This window comes from Hypanus sabinus, chromosome 3 (assembly GCF_030144855.1).
Source record: "Hypanus sabinus isolate sHypSab1 chromosome 3, sHypSab1.hap1, whole genome shotgun sequence".
NCBI classification, from domain to species: Eukaryota; Metazoa; Chordata; class Chondrichthyes; order Myliobatiformes; family Dasyatidae; genus Hypanus; species Hypanus sabinus.
Genome location: NC_082708.1, coordinates 42,632,036 through 42,657,302, shown reverse-complemented (window position 1 = coordinate 42,657,302; position 25,267 = coordinate 42,632,036). Strand labels below are relative to the sequence as shown.

General features: G+C 42.8%; 1 protein-coding gene across 2 annotated transcripts in view; it reads right to left on the bottom strand.

Annotated features, from left to right (window-relative positions):
- The window catches only part of atp8a2 (ATPase phospholipid transporting 8A2), a 419,615-nt gene that overhangs the window by 91,463 nt on the left and 302,885 nt on the right, over positions 1–25,267 (bottom strand). For both annotated transcript variants that reach the window (XM_059964171.1, XM_059964170.1), the window contains 2 exons: positions 24,684–24,867; positions 18,509–18,619 (listed from right to left, as the gene is read on the bottom strand). In XM_059964171.1, the coding sequence (XP_059820154.1) occupies positions 18,509–18,619; positions 24,684–24,867 (295 nt within the window). The remainder of the gene's footprint in view (positions 1–18,508; positions 18,620–24,683; positions 24,868–25,267) is intronic.

Here is a 25,267-nt window from a genome sequence, read left to right as displayed (position 1 = left end):
CCCAGCCATTAAGAGAAAAGTAGGAATTCAAAACTGCACTGCATCAATGATCCTTAATGGGGAATAGTTCTTCATATGTTTTTTAAAAATGTGGAAAACAATAGCAGATGTAAGCATTAACAAAATGTTTTCTGAATAAAACATTCCATAAGAATATTTTCAAGTAATAAAATCCAAAATATATGTCCTACAGCCTTTGTGAAATGGTAGCAAAGTTTTAACTATTCCCTCTATATGTCAAACTTCAGCAAATTTAATAACACTAAGCAACAAAGATTTTGTTTCTTGAATATATTTGGGTGTATCTTATGCATTTTCGGCTACTGATCATGAAAATCACAATGAAATTTCTCTGTCATTTAAAAAAAAATTGCCTATAGTTGTTATTTACATTCATAATTCAAGTCAATTAAAATGTTGCCCACAATGTAAGCTGAAAAGTTTTCTATTTTGTCCAGGCATGCCTGGGCAAGCTTTAGCAGGATAGATACTGAATGGCAGGACAGGTTTTACAAAGGCTAAAAAAGCATCACACACACATTGTTCTATGCATTGCGTTTACATGTTTACAATCATGATGGTATGCATGCTGTACATGCACAGCATATTGTGTGTACTCAGTAATTGTATTTTCATAAGTAGTTGTGATAGCAAAATGTCTCAACAATGTTCAAACAGACAAGATATTTTCAGTTATATTTGTGGCAAGTATATGCTTATATCTCAAAGACAGAGCATGACTCCTCCTATTAAGAAAGCCTGTGAGGTTTATTTTGTGTGTAAAAATGGTGACCAAGACAAAGCCTAGGTTTCTCACAATTGTTGCACAACGTATGCTGTCAATCTTAAAGCTTGACTCAGAGGTCAATGTGTTTGCTGTCCTGATGATATGACGAGAGTAGAAGGATCATGTGACAGACTGCTTCTTAGGTCATACCAGTGTATCTGGTTTCTCTGCTAAAACAAGAAACTACTGAATACCCCAATCTCCCTTCAATCATGAGATCTGTGCCACATGACGATAGTCTTCCAGTACTGAAGCCACCAGAGACATGGAGTCTAGAGGAGGCAGACAAAATTGCCATGATGAACAGGCCAGGAATAGAAAACAACACTGATACTGAGACAGATTTTGAACCCTTTAAGCCTCATCTGATAACTCAATCTGAGTTAAATGACTTGGTCAGAGACTTGGGTTTGTCAAAAACAAAAGCAGAATTACTAGGTCTAAGACTGCAAGGATGGAATCTACTGCCATCAGGTTAAAAGAAATCCATGAAGGATTTCCATATTTGACACTGATGTTTCCCAGAATAATTGAGGCCAAGATTAAGGCAAGCATTTTTGTTGGTCCACAAATCAGACAGGTCATTAATGAGAGGCAAGTTGTAGAACTTCTAGTGGGACTGGAGAAAATAGCATGAAAGTCATTTAAGGAAAATTTTCTTGGCAACTACAGAACACCAAGCTCTGTGTAGCTGTTTGACAACATGCTTCAAGCATACAAAAACATGAAGTGCAACAGGCAACTAAAGATTCATTTTCTGCATTCCCATTTAGACTTTCTCCCTGAAAATCTTGGTGCTGTCAGTGACAAGCATGCTGAAAGGTTTTACCAGGATGTTGCGGTCAGGAAGAAACAGTATCAAGATAACTGGAGTCCATCAGTGCTGGCTGATTATTGTTAGACACTTAAGCAGGAAGCTGAATACTAACAAAAATCATCAACAAAACATTTTTGACTTAGTTAAACTTATGCAAAGTGCCAGCAACATTGTGCAATTAAACGCATTATATTCAATAGAAGTTAATTTTCTGTTCCTCCAAATTCCTATGTGATACAAATAGTCTGAAACTATATTTGTGTTAAGCTTCAAGTGGTCTAAGGGAATCACAAAAAATTCTGATTAAGAAACACTTACAAAAAAATTTGTTCTACAGTACAATTAATAGATTACCTATATTGTCCTTCTGGTTTGACAACCTCATTCAAATTATTGGGACCGCAATGAGTTAATAAGTTGGACATAAAATTGGTTTGGTTATAGAAGATAGAGTAGTGGTGGAGAAGTGGTTGCTGACTGGAGTCTCTGATCTGTGGTGTTCTGTAAAGATCAGTGCAGGGACCTCTGTTGTTAGTGAAATATAAATTATTTTATGAAAGTGTAGGTGGTCTAAGGAGTATATTTGCAGACAACACAAAAATTGGCAGTGTTGTGGATAGTGAGCAAAAATATTTTAAAAATTCAGCAGGATATAGATCAATTGGAAATTTAAGTGGAGAAGTGTCATTTTGAGTTTAGTCCTGACAAAAGTCATATGATACATATCAAATACAAGAGGAAAATATACAGCAATTGGGATCACCCTAAGGAGTATTGATGTATAGAGGGACCCTGGGATGCACTCTATAGCTCCCTGAAAGTGACAATATAAGTAGATAGGATAATAAAGAAGGGATAGGGAATACTTGCTATCATTGCTCACCTAGTAGAAGAGTTAGTTCACCAAAAACTGTGTATAAAACAGTTGATTAGGCCACATTTGTTAAATTATGTGCAGTTTTGGTCTCTGCACTATAGGAAGGAAGTAGAGTCTCTGAAGAGGATGCAGAAGAGATTCAAACAGGATGTTGCCTTACTTAGAGAATATTAACTACAAGGAATGGTTGGACAAACTTGGATTTTGGATTGTTTTCTCTGAAACATCTAATTAACAGTTTATCTGCTAATAGAGGAACTATCACAAAAATGGGGCTATTTAAGAGAACAAAATTATACTAACAGCCATCTAACAAACCTGTTTAGAAATGCATTATACTAAATTGTCAAAATATTTGCAAGTTCGAAAAGTAAGCAGAGAAATGACAGGAGTGTTATAACATTTAACAAAATCTCTAGGGAAAAGGTCCGACTAAAAATCATGCCAATGAACATTAAACCTCTATTTCTGGGAGGGCACATCCTGCATTCTGAAAAATTATATCATTCAATCATTGTATTTGCAGTGGTATGAATGAACAACCAACGTCCTTTGAAGTATTCCGCAAGAGTAGTGCGTTACCACAAAGTGCTTTTTCCTCCCTGTTGCATGGTGCTACAGGGGCACAACACTGATTCAAGTTATTTTGAATGGAACCTGTAAACATCAACACTTAGAAGTGTAATTACCGGAGGACTACAGTATGTAATCTGCTCAAGACAAACAAAACATGCTTGGATGATTAATAGGAGACTGAACTGCAATCAGCAGAGTTTTGTGTAACATATTTTTAATAGTTTTGAAGTCACACTATGTTAAGCATCAAAAGCAGATACTGCTGATTACTGAACTTTCACAAAGCATATAAACGTTTTTATCTGTTTGTTTGCTGCAACACCTGAATTGGAGATTATCTGTTTCATCAGATCAGTGCAATTTAAACTCTGAAGGCGTCAGGGGCATGAATTTACCATCAGACAAGGAAGCAGACCATTATTTTCTTGGCAACTTTAAATGCTCTTACCTCAATCCACTGCTCACTTAAATTTCCTCTGATGAAATCAGGATTATATATTTGCAAAGTGCATACTGAGATAAAGGAAGACCACAGACACTACGTATGCAAGTACAGATTTTTAATATATACCAAACATTTTAAAGTGCACGCAACAGCGTCAATGTTATAAGATCATAGATCAGTACAGCACTAAGCAGGCCCTTCAGTTCACAGTATTGTGCTAACATTTTAACATATTGTACTCCATAATCAATGTAACACTTCTCTCCCACATAGTCCTTCATTTTTCTTTCATCCATGTGCCTATCTCTTAAATGTCAAAGTAGAATTCATTATCAAAGTACATATACTGCACAAGATAAAGAAGCAGAATTAGGCCATTTGGCCCATTGAGTCTGCTCTGCCATTTCATCCAATTTTCCTTTCAGTACCAATCTCCTGCTTTCTCCCAGTATCCCTTTATGCCCTGACCAAACAAGAATCTATCAACCTCTGCCTTAAACGTACATAAAGACTTGGCCTCCACAGCTGCCTGAGGCAACGAATTCCACAGATTCACCACTTTCTGGCTAAAGAAATTCCTCCTCATCTCTGTTCTAAAAGGACACCCCTCTGTTCTGAGGCCGCATCCTCTGCTCTCGGATTCTCGCACCATAGGAAACATCCTCTCCACTTCCACTCTATCAAGGCCTTTCACCATTCGATAGGTTTCAATGATGTCACCCCTCATTCATCTGAATTCTAGCAAATACAGGCTAGAGTCATCAAAAGTTCACCATATGACAAACCATTCAATCTGGGAATCATTTTTGTGGATCTTCTTTAGACCCTCTCCAGTTTCAGGACATCCTTTCTCAAATAAAGGGCTCAAAACTGCTCACAATACACCAAGTGAGCCCTCACCAGTGCTTTATAACGTCTCTACATTGCATCCTTTTATATTCCAGTCCTCTTGAAATGAATGCTAACATCACATTTGCCTTCCTCATCACAGACTCAACCTGCACATTAACCTTTAGGGAGTCCTGCACAAGGACTCCAAGTCCCTTTGCACCTGTTTTTTTGGTATGTTCTCTCCATTTAGAAAATAGTCAACCCTTTCATTTCTTCTAGCAAAGTGCATGATCATACACTTACTTACACGATATTCCATCAGCCATTTCTTTGCCTGTTCTCCTAATCTGTCCAAGTCCTTGATAACCCTCTCTACGTCCTCAAAACTACCTGCCCCTTCACCTATCTTCATATTGTCTGCAAACTTTGCAACAAAGCCATCAATTCCATCATCCAAATCAATGACATATAATTAAAAAGAATTGATTCCAACATAGAACAACACTCGTCACCGGCAGCCAACCAGAAAAGGCTCCTTTTATTCCCACTCTTTACCTCCTGCCAATCAGCCACTGCTTTATCCATGCTAGAATATTTCCTGTAATTCCATGGGCTTGTAGCTTTCCTTTGTTCTGTCTCTCTGCCTTCTTGAAGAGTGGAAAGACATTCACAATTTTTCAGCCTTCTGGAAGCATTCCAGAATCTAGTGATTCCTGAAAGATTGTTTCTAATGCCTCCGCAATTTCTTCAGCCACATCTTTCAGAATTCTAGGGTGTACACACCATCTGGTCCAGGTGATTTACATACTTTCAAACCTTTCAGTTACCCCAAGAACATTCTCTCCAGTTACGGTAACGTCACACACTTCATGAACCCTGATATCTGGGACTTCCACCATACATTAGTGTCTTCCACTCAGTTTGTCTGCCATTTTATTGTCCCCCAATTCTACCTATCCAGCATCATTTTCCAGCGGTCCGATATCCACTCCTGCCTCTCTTTTACACTTTTTGTATCCAAAGACTTTTGGTATCCTCCTTAATATTATTTTTCAGCTTACTTTCGTATTCTTCTTTACCTTCCGACTTTTTTAGTTGCCTTCTTTTGGTTTTTAAAAAGCTTTTCAATCCTCTAACTTCCCACTAATTTTTGCTCTATTACATTCCCTCTCTGACTTTTGACTACTCTTGTTAGCCACAGTTGTGTCATCTTGCCTGTAGAATACTTTTTTTCTCTTTTGGATGTATATATACTGTGCCTTCCAAATTGCTTCCAGAAATTTCAGCCATTGCTGCCAGTGTTTTTCCTTCCAATCAATTTTGGCCAATTCCTCTCTTGTGCCTCTGTAATTCCCTTTACTCCACTGTAATACTGATACAACTGACTTCAGCTTCTCCTTCTCAAATTTCAGGGTGAATTCAATCAGATTTTCTTTTCATAAGCCACATCCTTTCTACTGTTTGGGGGTCTAGGATATTAGTACGCCTTCAGTTCAGGTGGAAACCGTCCCTTTTGTACAGGTCCCACTTTCCCAGAGAGATCTCCCTCCTACACCAGCTCCTTAGCCACGTATTAAACAGTGTAATTTTCTTAGCTCTGGCTTCACTAGCACATGGCATAGGCAGCAATCCTGAGATCACAACCCTGGAGTTCCTACACCTAACTCCCTGAACTCCCTATGCAGAATCTCATTACTCATCCTACCCATGTCATTGGTACCTACATGGACCACCACTTCTGGCTGTTCACCCTCCCACTTAGGAATGCTGAGGACTCGATCTGAGGCGTCCCAGCCCTGGCACCTGGGAGGCAACATATCAACCAGGAATCTCATTCTTGCCCACAGAACCTGCTGTCTGTTCCCCTAGCTAACAAATCCCCTATAACCACAGTGTGCCTCTTCTCCCCGCTTCCCTTCTGAGCCACAGAGGCAGACTCAGTGCCAGAGACCTGACCACTGCAACAATTCTCCAACCCCACCCTGACAGTATTGCTGCTGAGGGGGAGGACCACAGGGGTACTCTGAACTGGCTCCTTAACCCCTTTCCCCTTCCTGTCACCCAGTTTCCTGTGTCCTGCACCTTGGGTATAATTACCTCTCTATAAATCCTACCTATTACCCATTCAGCCTCTTGAATGATTCAGAGTTCATCCAGTTCCAGCTCCAAACCCTTAACATGGTTTGTTAGAGGCTGCAATTGTAGTTGACAAGGACACTGGAGATCTCCCTGCCTTCCCACATCCCACATGAGAAGCATTTCAGTATCCTGCCTGTCATCCCTACAGCCTTAGCTGAGTAGATATACAGAAGAGAATGAAAAAAAAGCTTTTCTTTCCTTTGCTTTCTCTGTGTGAAGCCTCTCTTTGCAGAAGCCTTAAAGAGCTAAAACCTTAAGATTACCACTCTGACTATGTTCACTCAGACAACGTCAGCTGTGCTTCCCCTGCCTTCCTTTAACTTGCTCACATTAATCAATCCCAAATGCCGATTGTGTGGTGAACTATGTGCCTGTCTGGACACGCCCCCTTCTGACTGCTCCTGTGGCTCCTCCCACAGGCCCCTGTATAAAGGCGATCGAGGTCTGATCCTCTGCCTCATTCTCCAGGATGTAATATGATGGTCACTCACTGCTGGTTCCTTCTTCAGTCAATAAAAGCCGATACCTCGCCTTACGTCTCAGAGTGAGTTATTGATGGTGCATCAATTTTATTGACTGAAAGTTTTAAAACATGGAAACCGTTTTACGTCCGGAAAGGTTGGATTTGGACCCTCAAGACCCTGACGCAGCTCTTGCCTTTGAACACTGGCTTGCATGCTTCCAATCATACTTGGCGGAGCTTCGTGCGACTGACCCTGCCATTATGTACAGAATTCTCCTCTCGAGGGTTACCCCAGAAGTTTATTCCATTATCCGGGACCTGCCGACCTACGAAGGGGCACTGGACGCCCTCAAAAGACAGTACCTGCGGCCGGTGAACATCGTCTACGCAAGACATCGTTTAGCTACCCGGCGACAGCGGCCTGGAGAATCGAGCGCCGAGTTTCTCCGAGCACTACAGACACTCATCCGAGCTTGTGACTGCAAGACGCTCACAGCAGAACAACATGCGGAGCTGCTGGTGCGAGACGCCTTTGTGGCGGGACTGAGGTCAGTGTACATGCGCCAGCGACTGCTGGAACACTCTGATCTTACCTTACGCTCAGCGATCGAGACGGCCAACGCTCTGGAAGCTGCGCTGCACTATGCCGACGCTGTCCAGTCGTGCGATTCCCCACCGGTTCCATGGACGCCTCAGACCCAGCCACCGCCGGCTCCCGCGAGCGAAATCGCCGCTGCCAGTCTCGATTCCATGAGCTCCCCGAACCCGACCACGGCGGTGGCCCGTCAGAAGCCTGTGCTTTGTTATTTCTGTGGACTCAAAATGCACCCTCAAAAACGCTGCCCAGCGCGAGAAACGACCTGCTCCAGTTGTGGAAAGCGGGGCCATTTCGCCAAGGTCTGTAAGTCTAAACTGCGAGCGGAGTGCAGCGCTGCAGGTGAGACATGGGGGCCGCCATCTTGCATGCCCAGATAGTGCGGCCATCTTTGTCAGTGTCAGCACGCCCCGCCCCCGACCCTCTGATGCTTACCGGGTACCCCGGATGTGGGCAGCCATCTTTGTTGGTGTCAGCATGCCCCGCCCCCGACCCTCCGATGCTTACCGGGTACCCCGGATGTGGGCGGCCATCTTTGTTGGCGTCAGCATGCCCCGCCCCCGACCCTCCGATGCTTACCGGGTACCCCGACGGCTCAACTCTGGCCACTGTAACCCTCGACCAAAGCGCCCCACACCAGCTTGCAAGGTCCATGATGGACATCCAGGTGGAGGGGCACAGGACTAGATACCTGTTTGACACGGGCAGCACTAAGAGTTTCATTCACCCGGACACAGTGCAACGCTGTGGACTCGCAACACGGCCAGTAAGTCAGAAGATCCATTTGGTTTCTGGGTCGCATTCCACAGACATCCGGGTGGGTTGTGTAGCGACATTGGTGGTGCAAGGCACAGAATATCGGAACTTTGCGCTACTGGTCATGCCTAATCTGTGCGCACCTGTGCTAATGGGGCTGGACTTCCAGAGCCGTCACGAAAGTGTGACTATGGTATACGACGGGCCCCTCCCACCACTCACTGTCCGGAATCCTCAGTTCTGTGGGACTTCATCACTATTGACCACACACACACAGCGACACACACATCCCATCCAACACGACAGCTGCGCTACCGACACTCTCTCCACTCTCAAGGTCCCTCCCCTGCTGCTGTTCGCCAACCTGACCCCGACTGTAAACCGGTGGCGACTAAAAGCAGGAGGTACAGCACGGGGGACAGGGCCTTCATTCAGTCAGAGGTGCAGCGGCTGCTCAGGGAGGGGATCATTGAGCCAAGCACAAGCCCTTGGAGGGCCCAGGTGGTCGGATGGTGGCCCCACCCCCCCCTCACAAACTCCTATTCTCTTTTCCCAGGAAGTCTGTCACTGGGACCACCCTACCAGTTTGGCTGACGTCCCCGGGGCCAGTGCTGCTCCGGAAACATGTGAGGAGCAATAAATACTCCCCGCTGGTCGAGAGTGTTCACCTTCTGCATACGAATCCCCAGTATGCTTACGTGGTCTTACCTGATGGGTGGGAGGACACGGTCTCCATCCGCGACCTGGCGCCCGCAGGTGCAGCAGACCACTACCCTGAACACTCTCCAGTAACTATGAACCCTGTACCCGAGGTGACACCGCGCTCACCAGGCCCTACATGGACTCCTCATGACACTTGTATACCAGGTGTCTCGCACATGCATGAGCTGGAACCAGCACAACCTCCGTCTCCTGTGCAATCACCAATGTTGCCGGCATCTGTGCAATCACAGCCGGTGCTACGTAGATCGCAGTGACAGATTCGACCACCTGATAGACTTAACCTGTAAGAAACTTCGCCACATGGGGACTCTTTCAAACAAAGGGGGGGGGGGGTGAATGTGGTGAACTATGTGCCTGTCTGGACACGCCCCCTTCTGACTGCTCCTGTGGCTCCTCCCACAGGCCCCTGTATAAAGGCGATCAAGGTCTGATCCTCTGCCTCATTCTCCAGGATGTAATATGATGGTCACTCACTGCTGGTTCCTTCTTCAGTCAATAAAAGCCGATATCTCGCCCTACGTCTCAGAGTGAGTTATTGATGGTGCATCAGATTGTCTCCTGTCAAAGTTCTATTATGCTGCTGTGACCCGTTCCTGCCTTTTATCCTCGGACAGCGGACCTGATTGAAGTCTCCTCCTCTCCAAGTTTCTGATGTCCGGATTGGCTGCTGGTCAAAGCTCTATATGTTACTATATTCTACCTTGAGATTAATTTTCTTACAGGCATTTACAGAAAAATGAAGAAATACAAAAGAAATTATGAAAAACTATACATACACAAAGACTAAAATTAACCAATGAGTGACAAATTGGGCAAAAAAAAATCCAAGGACAAGTTGCAGAGATATTGAAAGCCAGTCTGCAGATTCCAGAATCTGTTCAGACTTATCTAAATTTACCTCCTTCCCTGTCCCGTTTGAAATGTCTAAATTCTGGAACATCCAGAAACCATTGCAGGTTGAGTCAGTGGTGAGGAAGGCAAATGCAATGTTAGCATTCATTTCGAGAGGACTAGAATATAAATCAAGGATGTAAGGTTGAAGCTTTATAAAGCACTGGTGATGCCTCACTTGGTTGTGCTGAGATTGGAGAGGGTTCAAAGGAGGCTCATGAAAATTATTCCAGGATTGAAAGGCTTGTCATATGAGGACTGTTTGATGGCATTGGGCCTCTACTACTAGAATTCAGAAAAATGATGGGTGACCTCATTAAAAGCTATTGAATGTTGAAACGTCTCAATAAATTGGATGTGAAGAGGATGTTTCTTGTGGTATGGGAGTCTAAGGCCAAAGGAGGCAGACTCAGACTGGAGGGCCATCCTTTTAGAAAGGAGATGAGGAGGCATTTCTTCAGCCACAGAGGGAAAATAGGTCAGACAAAATGGTAGAGCAGATTCAATGGGCCGACAGCCTAATTCTGCTCCTATGTCTTATGGTCTGCCCTTGTGACAGCCAAGGAAGATTCTGTAATTACTGCAATGTCATAGTTCCATATACTGATACATGTTTTATATTCATCACTTTTGTTCCTGATGCTTCATGTATTAAACCCTTCTAACTGACTGCATTTATGGACTATTCACTGCCTATCCTTCCTTACAGTCTCTCTACACAATACACCTAGCTTTATACTAGCTGTTCCATCCCCTACCTATTTCTCTGGTTCCCACCCTCCTGCCATCATAGTCCAAACTCTCCCCTACAGCTCTCACAAATCTCCTCAAAAGGACATTGCCCCCTCGAGTTCAGATGTAACACCTCCCTTTTGTTCAGGTCATACCTTCCCCAGAAGAGATCACAGTGATCCAGAAATCTGAAACCCTGCCCTCTGCATCATTTCATTAGCCGTACAGTCGCCTGTCAAATCATCCCATTCTTACCCTCACTGGCACGTGGCACAGGCAGCAAGCCAGAGGTTACTACCCTTGAGGTGCTGTTTCCTTCTTAATTCTCTATATTTGCTCTTCGGGAACTCATCCCTTTTCCAAACTATGTCTTTGGTAGCCATATATACCATGACTATTGATTGCTTACCCTCAAGAATGCTGTGGATCCAGACTGAAATGTCTCTGCTCCAGGAAGAGACGCAACATACCATCTTGGTGTCCTTTTCACAGCCACAGAATCTCCTGTCTGTACCCCTAACTACTGAATCCCCTATCATCGCTTCTCCCCTCTTCAACCCCTCCCCTTCTAAGCCACAGAGTCAGACTCAGCGCCAGAGACCTGGTCACTAGTAGGCCATCCCCCAACTGTATCAAAAGTAGTATACTTATATACTGTCAATGCCACAGGTGTCCTCTGTCTGGACCATTTGCCCATTCCCTTTCCCTCTCTGGGCAGTCACCCAGTTGACTGCTTCCTGCAGTTTAGATGTGACTGCCTCCCTGTAGCCGTCTATCAACCTCTCATTCTCTTGAATGATCCGCATGTAGGTCATCCAGCTCCTGGTCCCAAAAATGGTCTGCAAGGAGCTGCAGCCAGATGCACTTCTTCCATATGTAGTCTCAGGAAGTCTGAAAGTCTTCATGACCTCCATTTCTGGTTGGCTGCCGGTGATTAAAGGTGTTTTGCAGGGATCAGTGTTGGGATCTCTTCCCCCCCTCGCCCCCACATTATATGTCAATGATTCAGATGACCGAATTGGCTGTGTTTGCTGATAATACGAAGATAAGTGGAGGGGCAGGTAGTGTTGAGGAAGCAGGGAGTCTGCAAAAGGACTTGGACAGATTGGGAGAATGGACAAAGAAGTGCCACATGTTGCTCCTCCAACCTGAGAGTGGCTTAACTGTGATGGTAGAGGAGGCCATGGGCTGGCATGTTGGAATAGGAACGGGAAGTAGAATTGTAATGGGTGGCTGCTGGGGGATCCTCTTTTTGCTTGGTGAAGTGCTCTCCCAATCTACGTCAAGTCTCACTGATATTCAGGAGGCCACACCGGGAGCACCGGATACAGTATGTGACCCCAACAGACTCACAGGTGAAGTGTCACCTCAGTTTGGGGCCCTGATTAGCAGTGAGGGAGGAGGTATAGGGGCAGCTGTGGCATTTGTTCTGATGGCAAGGATGAGTACCAGAAGGGAGATCAGTGGTGAGGGGTGAGTGGACAAGAGAGTCACATAGAGAGCGATCCTAGTGGAAAGTGAAAATTTGGTGGCAGGGAGGCAGGGAGAGAGAGAGAGAGAGAGAGAGAGAGAGAGCCTGTGGTATGTTGAATACCTGGTGAACAAGTAGTCTTTGGGATTCTGCAAGTCCGTGTCTTTGCTGTTGCTTTGCTGCACGCTTGAGAGCTCGGTGGTGGGTGCTGATGCTTTTGTTTTGCTGGTGGGGGAGGGGGATCATTGCTTTGCTGCTGCTTATGCATGGGGGGAAGCTGGGGGGGGGGCTGTGGGGTTTTAACATTTAAACTGCCTTTCATTCTTTGTTTTCATGGATGGTTGTGAAGAAAAAGCATTTCAGGATGTATATTGTATCCATTTCTCTGACATTAAGTGAACCCTTGAAACCTCTGAGATGACATAATTGCTGGATGCAGAGGCTAATGGCATGGTAGGTGAGGATGAGAGGAACCCTGTCCCCGGTGGAGTGGTGGGAGGATGGGGTGAGGGTAGACATTCACAAAATGGAAGAGATATAGATGAGGACAGCATCAATGGTGAAGGAAGGCAAGCCCCTTTCTTTGAAGAAGAAGGAGGGCATCACATTAGTTCTGGAAATGAAAAGTCCCATCCTGAGAGCTGTTGTGGTAGTGACAGAGGAACTGAGAGAAGGGGACAATGTTTTTACAAGTGACTTGGTGGGAATGGTTATAGTCCAGGTAGTTGTGAGAATCAAAGGAAGAATTTCTTAAGCCAGAGGGTGGTGAGTCTTTGGCCATAGGTGGCTGTGCAGGCCAAATTATTGGGTATACTTAAAGTGGAGACTGATAGGTTCTTGATAAGCCAGGACATCAAAGGTTATGGGGAGAAGGGGGAGAATGGGATTGAGAGGGATAATAAATCTTCCATGATGGAATGGGGGTGCTGATTCAATGGGCTGAATGGCCTAATTCTGCCCCTAGGTTTTATCATGCAAGAGGAACACATCATTGCTCTGGGATCCATTCTCATGACGAAAGGCAGCAAAATGATAGAAACCAGACCGTATTCTCTGCTTCTCTCGCTGAAGCCTCTTGACCCAAAGCCTCAATTCCACACTCTGAACCTGTCAGCTCCTACAATGGCTGCTAGCTTCTTTTTATACGCACTTGCTAATTGCCTAATTACCTAATCAATTTACAACTGAATAAAAAGTCTGTTTTTGAATTTCCCACTTTGCATGACAAGTAATGGCTCCTGCTACCCGAAACTAAACACTGGCTGATTTTCCCAACCCCGCATATCATAAGCACACACAAGATGCTGGAGGATCCCAGCGGGTCAAGGCAACCTCTATGAAGGCTTATTGAGGTTAATGAAGATTGCAGCCAAATTATATTTGGTGTCCATTTTGCTCTCAGCGTTACTTCCAAATGGTGTTCATCATAAAGGAATGGAATAAATACAATAAAATAATTTAACTGACAGATGAGGTACTCCCCCCTCAGGGACTGCACCCACTGCATCACTACCTCTGGTGGGGCTGTTTGTTAGTGACATTATGACATGTAAATCTAAAAGTTTCTGCTATCATGACAATTCCAGGCTACAGCCGAAATAACGTGGAGGGTAACTCATAAATTCTTGTTATGCTCCCAAATATGGGTAAGGAGGACTTCTCCAAGTAAATGTATATGATGCCTATATTAATCCTTGGTGATTCTTTTAGTTTTATTCCTTGTTGGAGCAGTGGGTTCAACTGAGTGGTTTGGATCACTGGTGTACGTCAATCATAAATGTTTTGAGTCTGGAGTCACACGCAGGCCAGGTTAGGATTGCATAGATGCGTTCAGCACAAGGCTGTTACTATATCATATAGCTTTTCACAATAATCTGATGGCTTTGTGATCAGCATTATCAACAACTGTTTTTTGTTCCAGTTTTTGCATTTTTGGTTGTTATTCTGACACTTGCATCCGTATTTCAAGATAAGCACTCCAGACCTCTGGAAAACAGGCCCAGTAATGTGACTAGTAAATTACCATATCATGCTAAAGTCAATCTGCTGTATTCAGTGAGACAAGTACGTTCATGCCAAATTAATTATAAGGTATTCAGGAATGCAAGAAACAAGATAATAACTTAGTCAGTGCAATCATCAGGTATCAGATTTCCGATCTAGGCCACAGATTGAACTAATGTTTGAGAAAGTGTAAATGAGGTGTGACAAGCTTTAAATTTATAGCCAAATTCCAGAAATCCTGACCATTTGACAGAGCGAGATTTTTGGTATACAGTACATGGTAGGATTGAGGGAAGAGGAAAATGAGCAGTAGCCTCATTTCTAGAATGGTGAGTAACCCACAACAGGAGACCAGGGAGAGTATGTAGGGATATTAAGAAAAGGGCATGTAGGGAAATGGATCAGTGAAGGGAGAGAGCAATGAGAACAATAGAACAGAAACAGAGACTGGGAAGACAGGGTGTCAGAGATCCCACCGTCAAGACCAAATGGTGGCACCTTGTGTTCATAGAATTAATGCAAAAATCTTCCACTCATCAAAACTGAAGTGGAAGCAAACTTCAGTCCAAGAAATAAAATAAGCAGCTGCAAGAAGGGAGAGGAATCATTTTATGGAAGGATGCCATGCTCATATTTGACAGTCGCCTCCACGAAAAAATGCAACATCACCATTGATTCCTGTGCATTCTTGACCCATGCCCACTTCAAGTGGAGAAGCAGCACTGGGGCAGTGCTGAGTCCATGCTGCGAGACTACACAGAACCCCAAGGAGGAATGCACCATCTCAGTGTAGACAACATTCCCGAGTCTAATCCGTCACCTCAGGATCACAGTGGATGCAAGTCATCCTCAGTCTTGAGGAAGAGTAAGAGATGGAGGACAAGGAGGATGAAGATTACAAGAGTGATGTGGGGAGCATCCAATAATTGAAGTGTATTGCCTTACCTGACCCTGCACCCCAATCCCCTACTGCATTAGAGCTATCTGTTCAATGCTGACACTCATCCAGAAACGTTTACTTAATTTGTACAGATTTTACTGTTGGTGGCAAAACAAAAGTGCCCAAAGATTCAGATAAGTCCAATCAGATGGCATAAACATTGAACATTACAGCACAATACAGGCACTTTGGCACTCTATGCAGTGCTGACCTATATAAACCTACTCCATGATTAACTTAATGACTCACTCCTACACAGCACACAGCCTTCCACTTTTCTTACAACCATGTGCCTATCAAAGAGTCTCTTATTTGTCCCTATTGTATCTGTCACATGTCATCCTTTACTGTCAAAACAGGAGTCAAACAGTCTGAATCTTATTTGCCATCTTTATTGCTGACAAATTCACCTCAATGGCCAAGACCTGCCACAAGTGATCCCAATGGTATATAAAATGAACAACAGGCTTTTCAACATCATTGCAACATACTATAAAGAAAACTTCCAATGTATCTTGAATTCCTTTGCCAAGGCATATATGACCTTGGGTCTTGTTTTGAAAATAAAAAAGGCACAGGTCCTATATCAGCCACAATCCAACCAGCCATGTATTCAGCCGTCCATAAAAGTTGACAATATCATCCCTGAAAATACAGACTATTTTCCCCACCTTGGCAGCATTCTCTCCTCAAAAGCAGACATCAACCCAGAGATCAACCACTGCCTGAGTAGTGCCAGTGAAGCCTATGCAAGAATAAGGAAAAGTGTTTTTGAAGACCACAAGATACAGGTCCAAACAAAGCTTTTGGTCTATAGGGCAGTTCCTACATTACTCTATAGAGCTGAATCTTGGACCACCTACAGAAGGCAACTGAAAGCCCTAGAACAACACCACCAAAGAGCCTTCCGAAAGATTTAGAGGATCAGCTAGAAGGATAGATCCACTAAAACCAGTGTACAGAGAAGGTCAACTTGAAGGGCATCACAGCTAAAGCAACACAAGCTCCAATGGATAGGTCACGTCATTCAGATGCCAAACTCACGTCCACCCAAACAGATCCTTTACTCCCAGTTGAAGGGAGGCGAGCAAGCCCCTGTTGAGCAAAGGAAATGCTTCTAGAATAACATCAAAATTAGCCTGAAGAAATTCAACACTGCATCTAAAAATTGGGAAACTCTGCACCCAATAGATACAACTGGAGGAAATCTGTTCAAGAGGGAGTTGTGCTACATGACAGTGATCTCCACCGTGCTGCAGAGAACAAGCAGGAGCTATTAAAGGAGAGACTGAACAACCAAGAGACCCAACCATTAACCACTTACTCTTGCCCACACTGCACCAGAATATGTGGGTCCTGGATTGGCCTCTGAAGGCCCACAAAAAGACACTCCTAATGAGAACATTATATCTGACTCAAGAGATTGCACTACTATCAGTACAGTATGGAAGTATGTCCCAGTTACTCACCAATCTCTATGCTAGAAATCTACCTCTGACATCTCTCTTAAATTTTCCTCTACTCATTCCATATGGCCTTCCACTGGTACTGGCCACTGCCACCCTGGGAAAAGATGCTTACCATACACTGTATTTATGTCTCTCACAATCCTACATGCCTCTATCAAGTCACTCCTCAACTTTCTTCAATCCAAGGAAAAAAGCCCTAGCTTGATCAACCTATCCTCATAAGACATGCTCACTAATCCAGGCAGCATCTTGGTAAATCTCCTCTGCACCCTCTCCAAAGCTTCCACATCTTTCCTGTAATGAGACAAACAGAACATAATACTGAACACAAGTGTGGTCTAACCAGGGAATCATAGAACGTGAAATTGCCCTACGTCTCTTGAACTCAATACCCTGACATGTCACATGTCTTCTTAACACCCTATCAACTTGCACAGCAGTTTTGAGAGATCTATGGACTTGACATAAAGTTGAGAAAAATTACAGTTAATTTCAATCTCTTATTAAAGTGGTTAACTTGATGTTTTAAAGGCTGGGTAAATATAAAGAAGATTAGCTTTATTTATCACAGTGAAAGGCACCATTTGTGTCAGTGATAAACACAGGCTGAGGATGTGCTGGGCAGACCACAAGTATCACCGCATTTCCAGTGGTGACACAGCATACCCACAACTTACTGACCCTAACCTGCACATCTTTGCAAGGTGGGAGGAAATCAGAGTACCTGAGGGGTCACACGCGATTACGGGGAAAATGTACAAACTCTTTACAGACAGCGGGGGAAATTAAACCCTGATCACTGATCGCTGGCATCGTAAAGAATTACAATAACTGCAAATGTTACCAACTGGCCCACATATTCATATCACAAGTACCCAGAGCCAAAGGATATCAGCTTTTGTACTTCTCTTCAATGCACACAAAGGTTTATGACTCAATTAGGGATTTGGTTTTACTTTGAATTAATTGATGTATCTGACTGAAAAATGCTGAGATATATAACTTAACTACTAAGAAATTTATCAATTGACCTGCTATCACACTACCCGCCTTTCCAGCGTCCATAACACACAGGACAAATGACCGTTAGACTTTGGTGTGGTCCAGATACTGGACTGGCTGCAGATGGTGAAAAAGATGAAGCATGTTTATATCATGGCTACAGCAACAGCTAGACTGCAGATTTAATCAGAACACCAACCTAATGATGCACAGCTGGTCTATTAGTCGCTAATGATGCATGATTTAATGCTAGCTTAATACTTCAAACTAAGTAAAGTTTGAATTCAGTCACTAATAAACAAGCCAAAGCCCCCGTCATGAATCCTTTGACCTTCATGTTTTAAACATAACAAAAAAGTAAATTATTGTGATCTTTTCCAGATGTTGAAATTTATTTCAATCAAAAGGAAATGTACAGTCCATCTGTACAATAATATAATCTCCACTTATGAATGTGGTGTCGATGGCAGGGAATAGTGATGATAATTCAGTGTAGTTATAATCCAATTAGAAAAGAAAATGAGAACACCAGATGGGACCTGGACAGATTTTAGCAGAATAACCAACTTAACCAAGGAAGGAGGAAGCAGAAATTTGCAGTAATAGCTGTATAGGCATGTCACATTTACCAAGAGGAAATATAAGGTTAATACAGAGATAAAGAACAATTCCACAAAATATCAAATAAAATCTTAGTCTTCACTAAAGAATATATTCTAGAATATACAGAAGGTTGATTCACAGAGGGCTGGACAATAACCTATATAATATGCATTTTGTAAAAAACACACAAAAACCAATCTGGATAATTGCAAATCAGGCTACTAAATAAATGTTTCCTTCTATTCCCATGTCACAAGGGAAAAAAAATCAACTTCTTCAATTATATCCCTTCTTTTGAATCTTAGCCACAATTTCCAAATCATTATTCAATTCAATGATCCATTTAACATGAAATTACTAATATGAGGCATAGTTGATACTCCTTACCTCAATTATATACAGCACCACATTTTTGTAAAAGCAGTAGAGGATGCACTTTGTCACTCGGATGTAACTCCAGGCTCCATGGACCAGTAAAAGTTTTTCTAAATACGAAAACTAAAATGAGAAGGAAAAAAGGCTTCATTAATAACCCAAATATTTTTAAACCACACAACAGGACAGTAAATTCAATTTGTAATCCAAGATGCACGAAAAGTTTTCTGAGTCAACATATCGAGGCACCTGCTAGGGAGGGTGAAGTATTGGACCTCCTCTTAGGGAACTAGGCTGGGCAAATAACTGAAGTGGCAGTCAGGGAGCATTTTGCCTCTAGTGACCATAATTGAATGGAAAAGTTTAAGTCAGATCCATAGGTTAAAGAAAATCCATGTGGTTCTACAATTATATTAAGGGAAAAAAGGGTGGCTAGGGAAGAGTTATCTTGAGCCACAGGAGATGGATGGAATTTCCAACAAATACTCCTCCTCAGTATTCCTGTGAAAATCATGGTTGTTCAAGAGATAAGAGAAACAAGTGGAGGGGTTTTGGGAGGGCATTCATATTACCAGGAAGGGAGTATTTGCTGTCTTACAACACAATAAGGTGGAAAACTCTACAGGGCCTGACCATGTGCTTTGTGAGAGACTAAAGAGGGAATTGTAGAAACCCTGCAAAAATATTTGCTGCATTGTTAGCCATTGAAGTCCTGAAGACTATAAGGTGGCTAATGTTGTTCTGTTGTTTAAGGAAGACAAGCCATGGAACTATGGGCCAGTCAGCCTGACATTAGTATTTGGGAAGTTATTGGAGGGAATTCTGAGGAACAGGATCTACCAATATTTCAATAGAAAGTCTCTGATTAGGAGGAGTCAGTTGAACAACTAACCATAAAGGTAAATGAACTTAGGACAGTCGATGATGTCTATTTGGACTTTAGCAAGACCTTCAGCAAGGCCTCTCGTGGTAGGCTGGCTGGTAAGGTTAGGCCCCATGGGATCCAGCGAGGGCTAATTAAATAGATTCAAAATTGGCTGGAAGGAAGGAAGCAAAGGGTGGTGGTTGCTGAAACCAAAACTGAGCTTTTTGGCCATTAGACTAAGCGCTATATTTGGCATAAGCCAAAAAGCACACATCATAAAAAACACACCATCCTTACTGTGAAGCATGGTGGTGGCTGCATCATGCTATGGGGATGCTTCACTACAGCAGGCCCTGGAAGACTTGTGAAGGTAGGGAGCAAACTGAATACAGCAAAATATCAGGAAATCCTGAAGCAGTCTGTAAGAGAACTGTGACCTGGGAGAAGATTTGTTTTCCAGCAAGACAACGACCCCAAGCAGAAAGCCAAAGTTACACTTGGAATGGCTTAAAAACAATAATGCCCAAGTCAGGGCCCAGACCTCAATCCAAATGAGGTTTTGTGGCTGGACTTGAAAAGGGTTGTACACTCACTATCTCCATGCAATCTGACAGAGCTTGAGCAGTTTTGCAAAGAAGAATGGAGAAAATACTGCAGTGTCCAGATGTGCGAAGCTGGTGGAGACCTATCCACACAGATTCAAGGCCGTAATTGCTGCCAAAGGTGCATCTACAGTAGCATGCAAAGGGTACCCCTGGTCAAAATTACTGTGAATAGCTAAGCGAGTAAAAGGTGACCTGATTTCCAAAAGGAATAAAGTTAAAGATGACACATTCTTTTAATATTTTAAGCAAGATTACTTTTTTATTTCCATCTTTTACAGTTTCAAAATAACCAAAAACGGCCTGAAGCAAAAGTTTGGGCACCCTGCATGGTCAGTACTTAGTAACATCCCCTTTGGCAAGTATCACAGCTTGTAAATGCTTTTTGTAGCCAGCTAAGAGTCCTTCAATTCTTGTTTGGGGGATTTTTGCCCATTCTTCCTTGCAAAAGGCTTCTAGTTCTGTGAGATTTTTGGGCTGTCTTGCATGCACTGCTCTTTTGAGGTCTGTCCACAGATTTTTGATGATGTTTAGGTTGGGGGACTCTGAGGGCCATGGTAAAACCTTCAGCTTGTGCCTCTTGAGGTAGATCATTCTGGATTTTGAGGTGTGTTTAGGATCTTTATCCTGTTGTAGAAGCCATCCTCTTTTCACCTTCAGCTTTTTTACATACAGTGTGATGTTTACTTCCCAAATTTGCTGGTATTTAATTGAATTCATTCTTCCCTCTACCAGTGAAATGTTCCCCATGCCACTGGCTGCAACACAAGCCCAAAGCTTGATCGATCCACCCCCGTGTTTAACAGTTGGAAAGGTGTTCTTTTCATGAAATTTTGCACCCTTTTTTCTCCAAACATACCTTTGCTCACTGCGGCGAAAAAGTTCTATTTTAACTTCATCAGGCCACAGGACTTGTTTCCAAAATGCATCATGCTTGTTTAGATGTTCCTTTGCAAACTTCTGATGCTGAATTTTGTGGTGCGGATGCAGGGAAGGTTTTCTTCTGATGACTCTTCCATGAAGGTCATACTTGTGCAGGTGTCGCTGCAGAGTAGAACAGTGCAGCACCACTCCAGAGTCTGCTAAATCTTCCTGAAGGTCTTTTGCAGTCAAACGGGGGTTTTGATTTGCCTCTCTAGCAATCCTACGAGTAGTTCTCTCAGAAAGTTTTCTTAGTCTTCCAGACCACAATTTGACTTCCATCATTCCTGTTAACTGCCATTTCTTAATTACATTATGAACTGAGGAAACGGCTTTCTGAAAACCCTTTGCTAGCTTCTTATAGCCTTCTCCTGCTTTGTGGGCATCAATTATTTTAATTTTCAGAGTGCTAGGCAGCTGCTTAGAGGAGCCCATGGCTGCTGATTGTTGGGACAAGGTCTGTGGAGTCAGGGTATTTATAAAGCTTTGAAATTTGCATCACCTGGCCTTTCCTAACAATGACTGTGAACAAGCCATAGCCCTAACAAGCTAATTAAGGTCTGAGACCTTGGTAAAGGTTATCTGAGAGCTCAAACCTCTTGGGGTGTCCAAACTTTTGCAAGGTGCTCCTTTCCTTTTTCTCACTCTAGAATTGTACAAAACAAAATCTTGCTAAAATTGCTAAAACAAAATTGTACAAACACTAATCTTGCTTAACATGTTGAAAAGAATATTTCATCTTTAACTTTATAACTTTTGTAGATCAGTTCATCTTCTACTCACTTAACTATTCACAGTATTCACAGGGGACAAGCTCTCCTCTACAATCACTCTGAGCACCAGTGCCCCACAAGGCTGTGTACTCAGCCCCCTGCTGTACTCACTGTACACCCATGATTGTGTAGCCAAGTTTCCATCGAACTCAATATATAAGTTTGCTGATGACACCATAATTGTAGGCTGTATCTTGGGTAATGATGAGTCTGAGTACAGAGATGAAATTAAGAACCTGGTGGCATGGTGTGAAGACAATAACCTATCCCTCAGTGTCAGCAAGACGAAGGAATTGGTTGTTGACTTTAGAAGGAGTAGCGGACCGCATGACCCCATCTACATCAGTGGTGCGCAGGTGGAACAGGTCAAAAGCTTTAAGTTCCTCAGGGTGAATATCACAAATGACCTGACTTGGTCTAACCATGCAGAGTCCACTGCCAAGAAGGCCCACCAGCGCCTTTACTTCCTGAGAAAGTTGAAGAAATTTGGCCTGTCCCCTAAAACTCTCACTGATTTTTATAGGTGCACCGTAGAAAGCATTCTTCTAGGGTGCATCACAACCTGATATGGAAGTTGTCCTGTCAAGACCGGAAGAAGCTGCAGAAAATCGTGAACACAGCCCAGCACATCACACAAACCAATCTTCCATCCTTGGACTCACTTTACATCGCAGCTGTTGGAGCAGTGCTGCCAGGATAATCAAGGACACGACCCACCCAGCCAACACAGTTTTTGTCGCTCTTCCCACCGGGAGAAGGTTCAGGAGCATGAAGATTCGTACGGCCAGATCTGGGAACAGCTTCTTTCCAACTGTGATAAAACTGCTGAATGGATCCGGACCTGGATCTGGGCCGTACCTTCCAAATAACCGGACCTGACTTCCCCTTTTCTATTTTCTAATTATGATTAATAATTTAAATTTTTATTATATTTACTTTGATTTGTACTTCAGGGAGCGGAAAGTGCAGAATCAAATATTGCTGTGATGATTGTACGCTCTAGTATCAATTGTTTGGTGACAATAAAGTAAAGTAACAGAAATTCTGACTGGGGTGCCCAAACTCCTGCAGGCCACTGTACTAAATACTGACTTGCAATGGGTGAATACTAATACAATCAATTATTTTGTATTTTATATTTGTAATTAATTTAGATCACTTTGTAGAAATATGTTTTCACTTTGACGCGAAAGAGTCATTTTCTGTTGAGCAGTGTCAAAACACTCAAATAAAATCCACTGTGATACAGTGTTGTAAAACAATAAAGCATGAAAACTTCCGGAGGGTTGGGAGGGTGAATACCTTTTATAGGCACTGTAAGAGCCTTGTATTTGACACTCACCATAACTGAGAAATGGGATCTGCTGCTTCTTGGTTTTCTCATTCCTGTGGCAAAACCACTTACAAGTGGATGTTGTGGGGCTGCATAGATGAATTGTTTGGCAACACTGTTTACAGGAACATGTTGTTTAGTAATTTGTGTGTTAATGTGTCATCTCATATTTAGGAGCATTCTTTCTAGATGTCCTCATGACAAGAAGTAGCCTTGACAGAGGTGGCTGAGCAACTACAACTTACACAGCTATAGTTAACTTTACACTATACCACTTGCCATGTCTTCACTATATCAGAAAAATTGGCCTTGGTTTCACCACATTTTGCTGGTACCTCAATCACTTTCTCAGGTCCTTCACGTCCCTTCCCTGAAAAGTCCCTCATCTGAAATATTAGCTTTCCACATTCGGTGCTTGACCTTCTTACTTTCCGCAATATTTTCCATTTTCTGTTTTTGGATCATTTTTTATCCTACTCACACAAGTCTGGCCTTCTAGGCTGCTCCCGGTCCCACTCCCTTGCCATTAACAACTCAATACTTAAACCAAGAAGCCTAATGTGCTGTTAATTCCTGTCATTAAACTCACCCAAATTTTGACTCAGTCTACCTCACACCTATGCTTTGTTCTGCACATCCCCCCCCCCCCCCCCCCAGCTTCTCTCCTACTGGAAATCAACTTGCATATTTCTTTCTCATTCTCATACCCAGCCACAGACATGAAGTATTGTCTGTTGCTCCTTCCACAGGTACTGCCTGATCTGTTGAGTTTTTCCAGCATTTTCTGTTTTTATTAGCCTGAGTATTCATTTTAAATAGGAGTAGGTTAATTGTTTTTAGCTTGGCCCTAAATTATCTTAGCAGGATAAAGGCCTCAGTCTCATAAAATGACATTGTTATAATATCGTCAAGTTTAATAAGATTGGTACTATCGAAGTAGTTCTTGGTTCTGAGGGACGATGTTGGTCAGTATTGAGAGTAAGGAATTTAGTGCCATCTTCTGGCATTGGAAGGCCAAGATGCCATGATAGTGACGCGATTACAGCACAGGATGCTCCAGAGTTCGGAGTTCAATTCCAGCGCTGTTTGTCCTCCCCATGGAATGCACGGATTTTCCCCAGGTGCTCCAGTTTCATCCAACACTCCAAAGATGTACCGGATAGGTTAATTGGTTATTGTAAGTTATTCAGTGACTAGGTTAAAGTTAATCGGGGATGTGGGGTTGCAGAGGCAGCATGGCTTGAAGAGCCTACTCTGCACTGTATCGCTAAATAAACAGCCAGACAAATAAATACATGGAACTAAGTCACTGTAGTACAAGTCCTCTGGAATTAATCAAGTGGAATATATTTTAATAAGGAAGGGACTGCACTATAATCAAGCAGTGACTACATAAATAGATTAATAAGGTATATGTAGTGGATAGTGAACCATGGTAATGGGAATCAATTCTCTTAAACATCATTGTGAAGTGACAAGAAGCACACGTTTCAAAATAAATTACAATTCCAGAGCTCTCCACATCAACAAAACCTGCTTTGGCTTTCCTTTGTTTATGCGACTTGCTATTAATAGGTCGGAATAATTCCATTTTTGGTGTGCTGGCAAATCACCCTTTGAGCATTTGTGTTGCATATATTGGGGGAATTTCTGATCATTGTACAAAGACAAACTGATGCCAAGTGCTTCCAACCTGTGCTATGGAGTAATCAGAGGAGTTGGTGGCCTGCAAGCCTTCGTTGCCATTAATTCCTACTCCAACATGCGCAGTCTGAATCATCCCCACATCATTGGCTCCATCTCCAACCGCTAGAGTGATGGCATTAACATTCTTTTTGACCATTTGTACAATTTCTGATTTCTGGAGAGGTGAGACTCTGAAAGAAGAAATAAAATGTTAATGACTTTAACAGCTCTGGAATCTGAAAATTGTTTTGTGTTAGAGTCCTACGTTATAAAAATACCAAAAGACTTCAACCTTTAACAGGCGAATATTGTAGCTGTATTGAACATCCAGTGATCAGCAGTTTAAGAGGCTAATATCCCAAAAGAGATTGTTCTTGTATTGTGCATCATTGATCTTTATAGATGTAAATTGGTGATCATTTAATCTTTGTATGGAGGAGAAGTAATTGGTGGTAGAAATAAAAGAAAATCAAATGTCAGATTGAATATTTTATTAAAAATAGAATTGAGCAGGATTGCTTTAAAATTGACACACTGTCGAACAAAATGATGTTGTTGACCTTAATAGTTTGATTAATTGTGGTCAAAAGA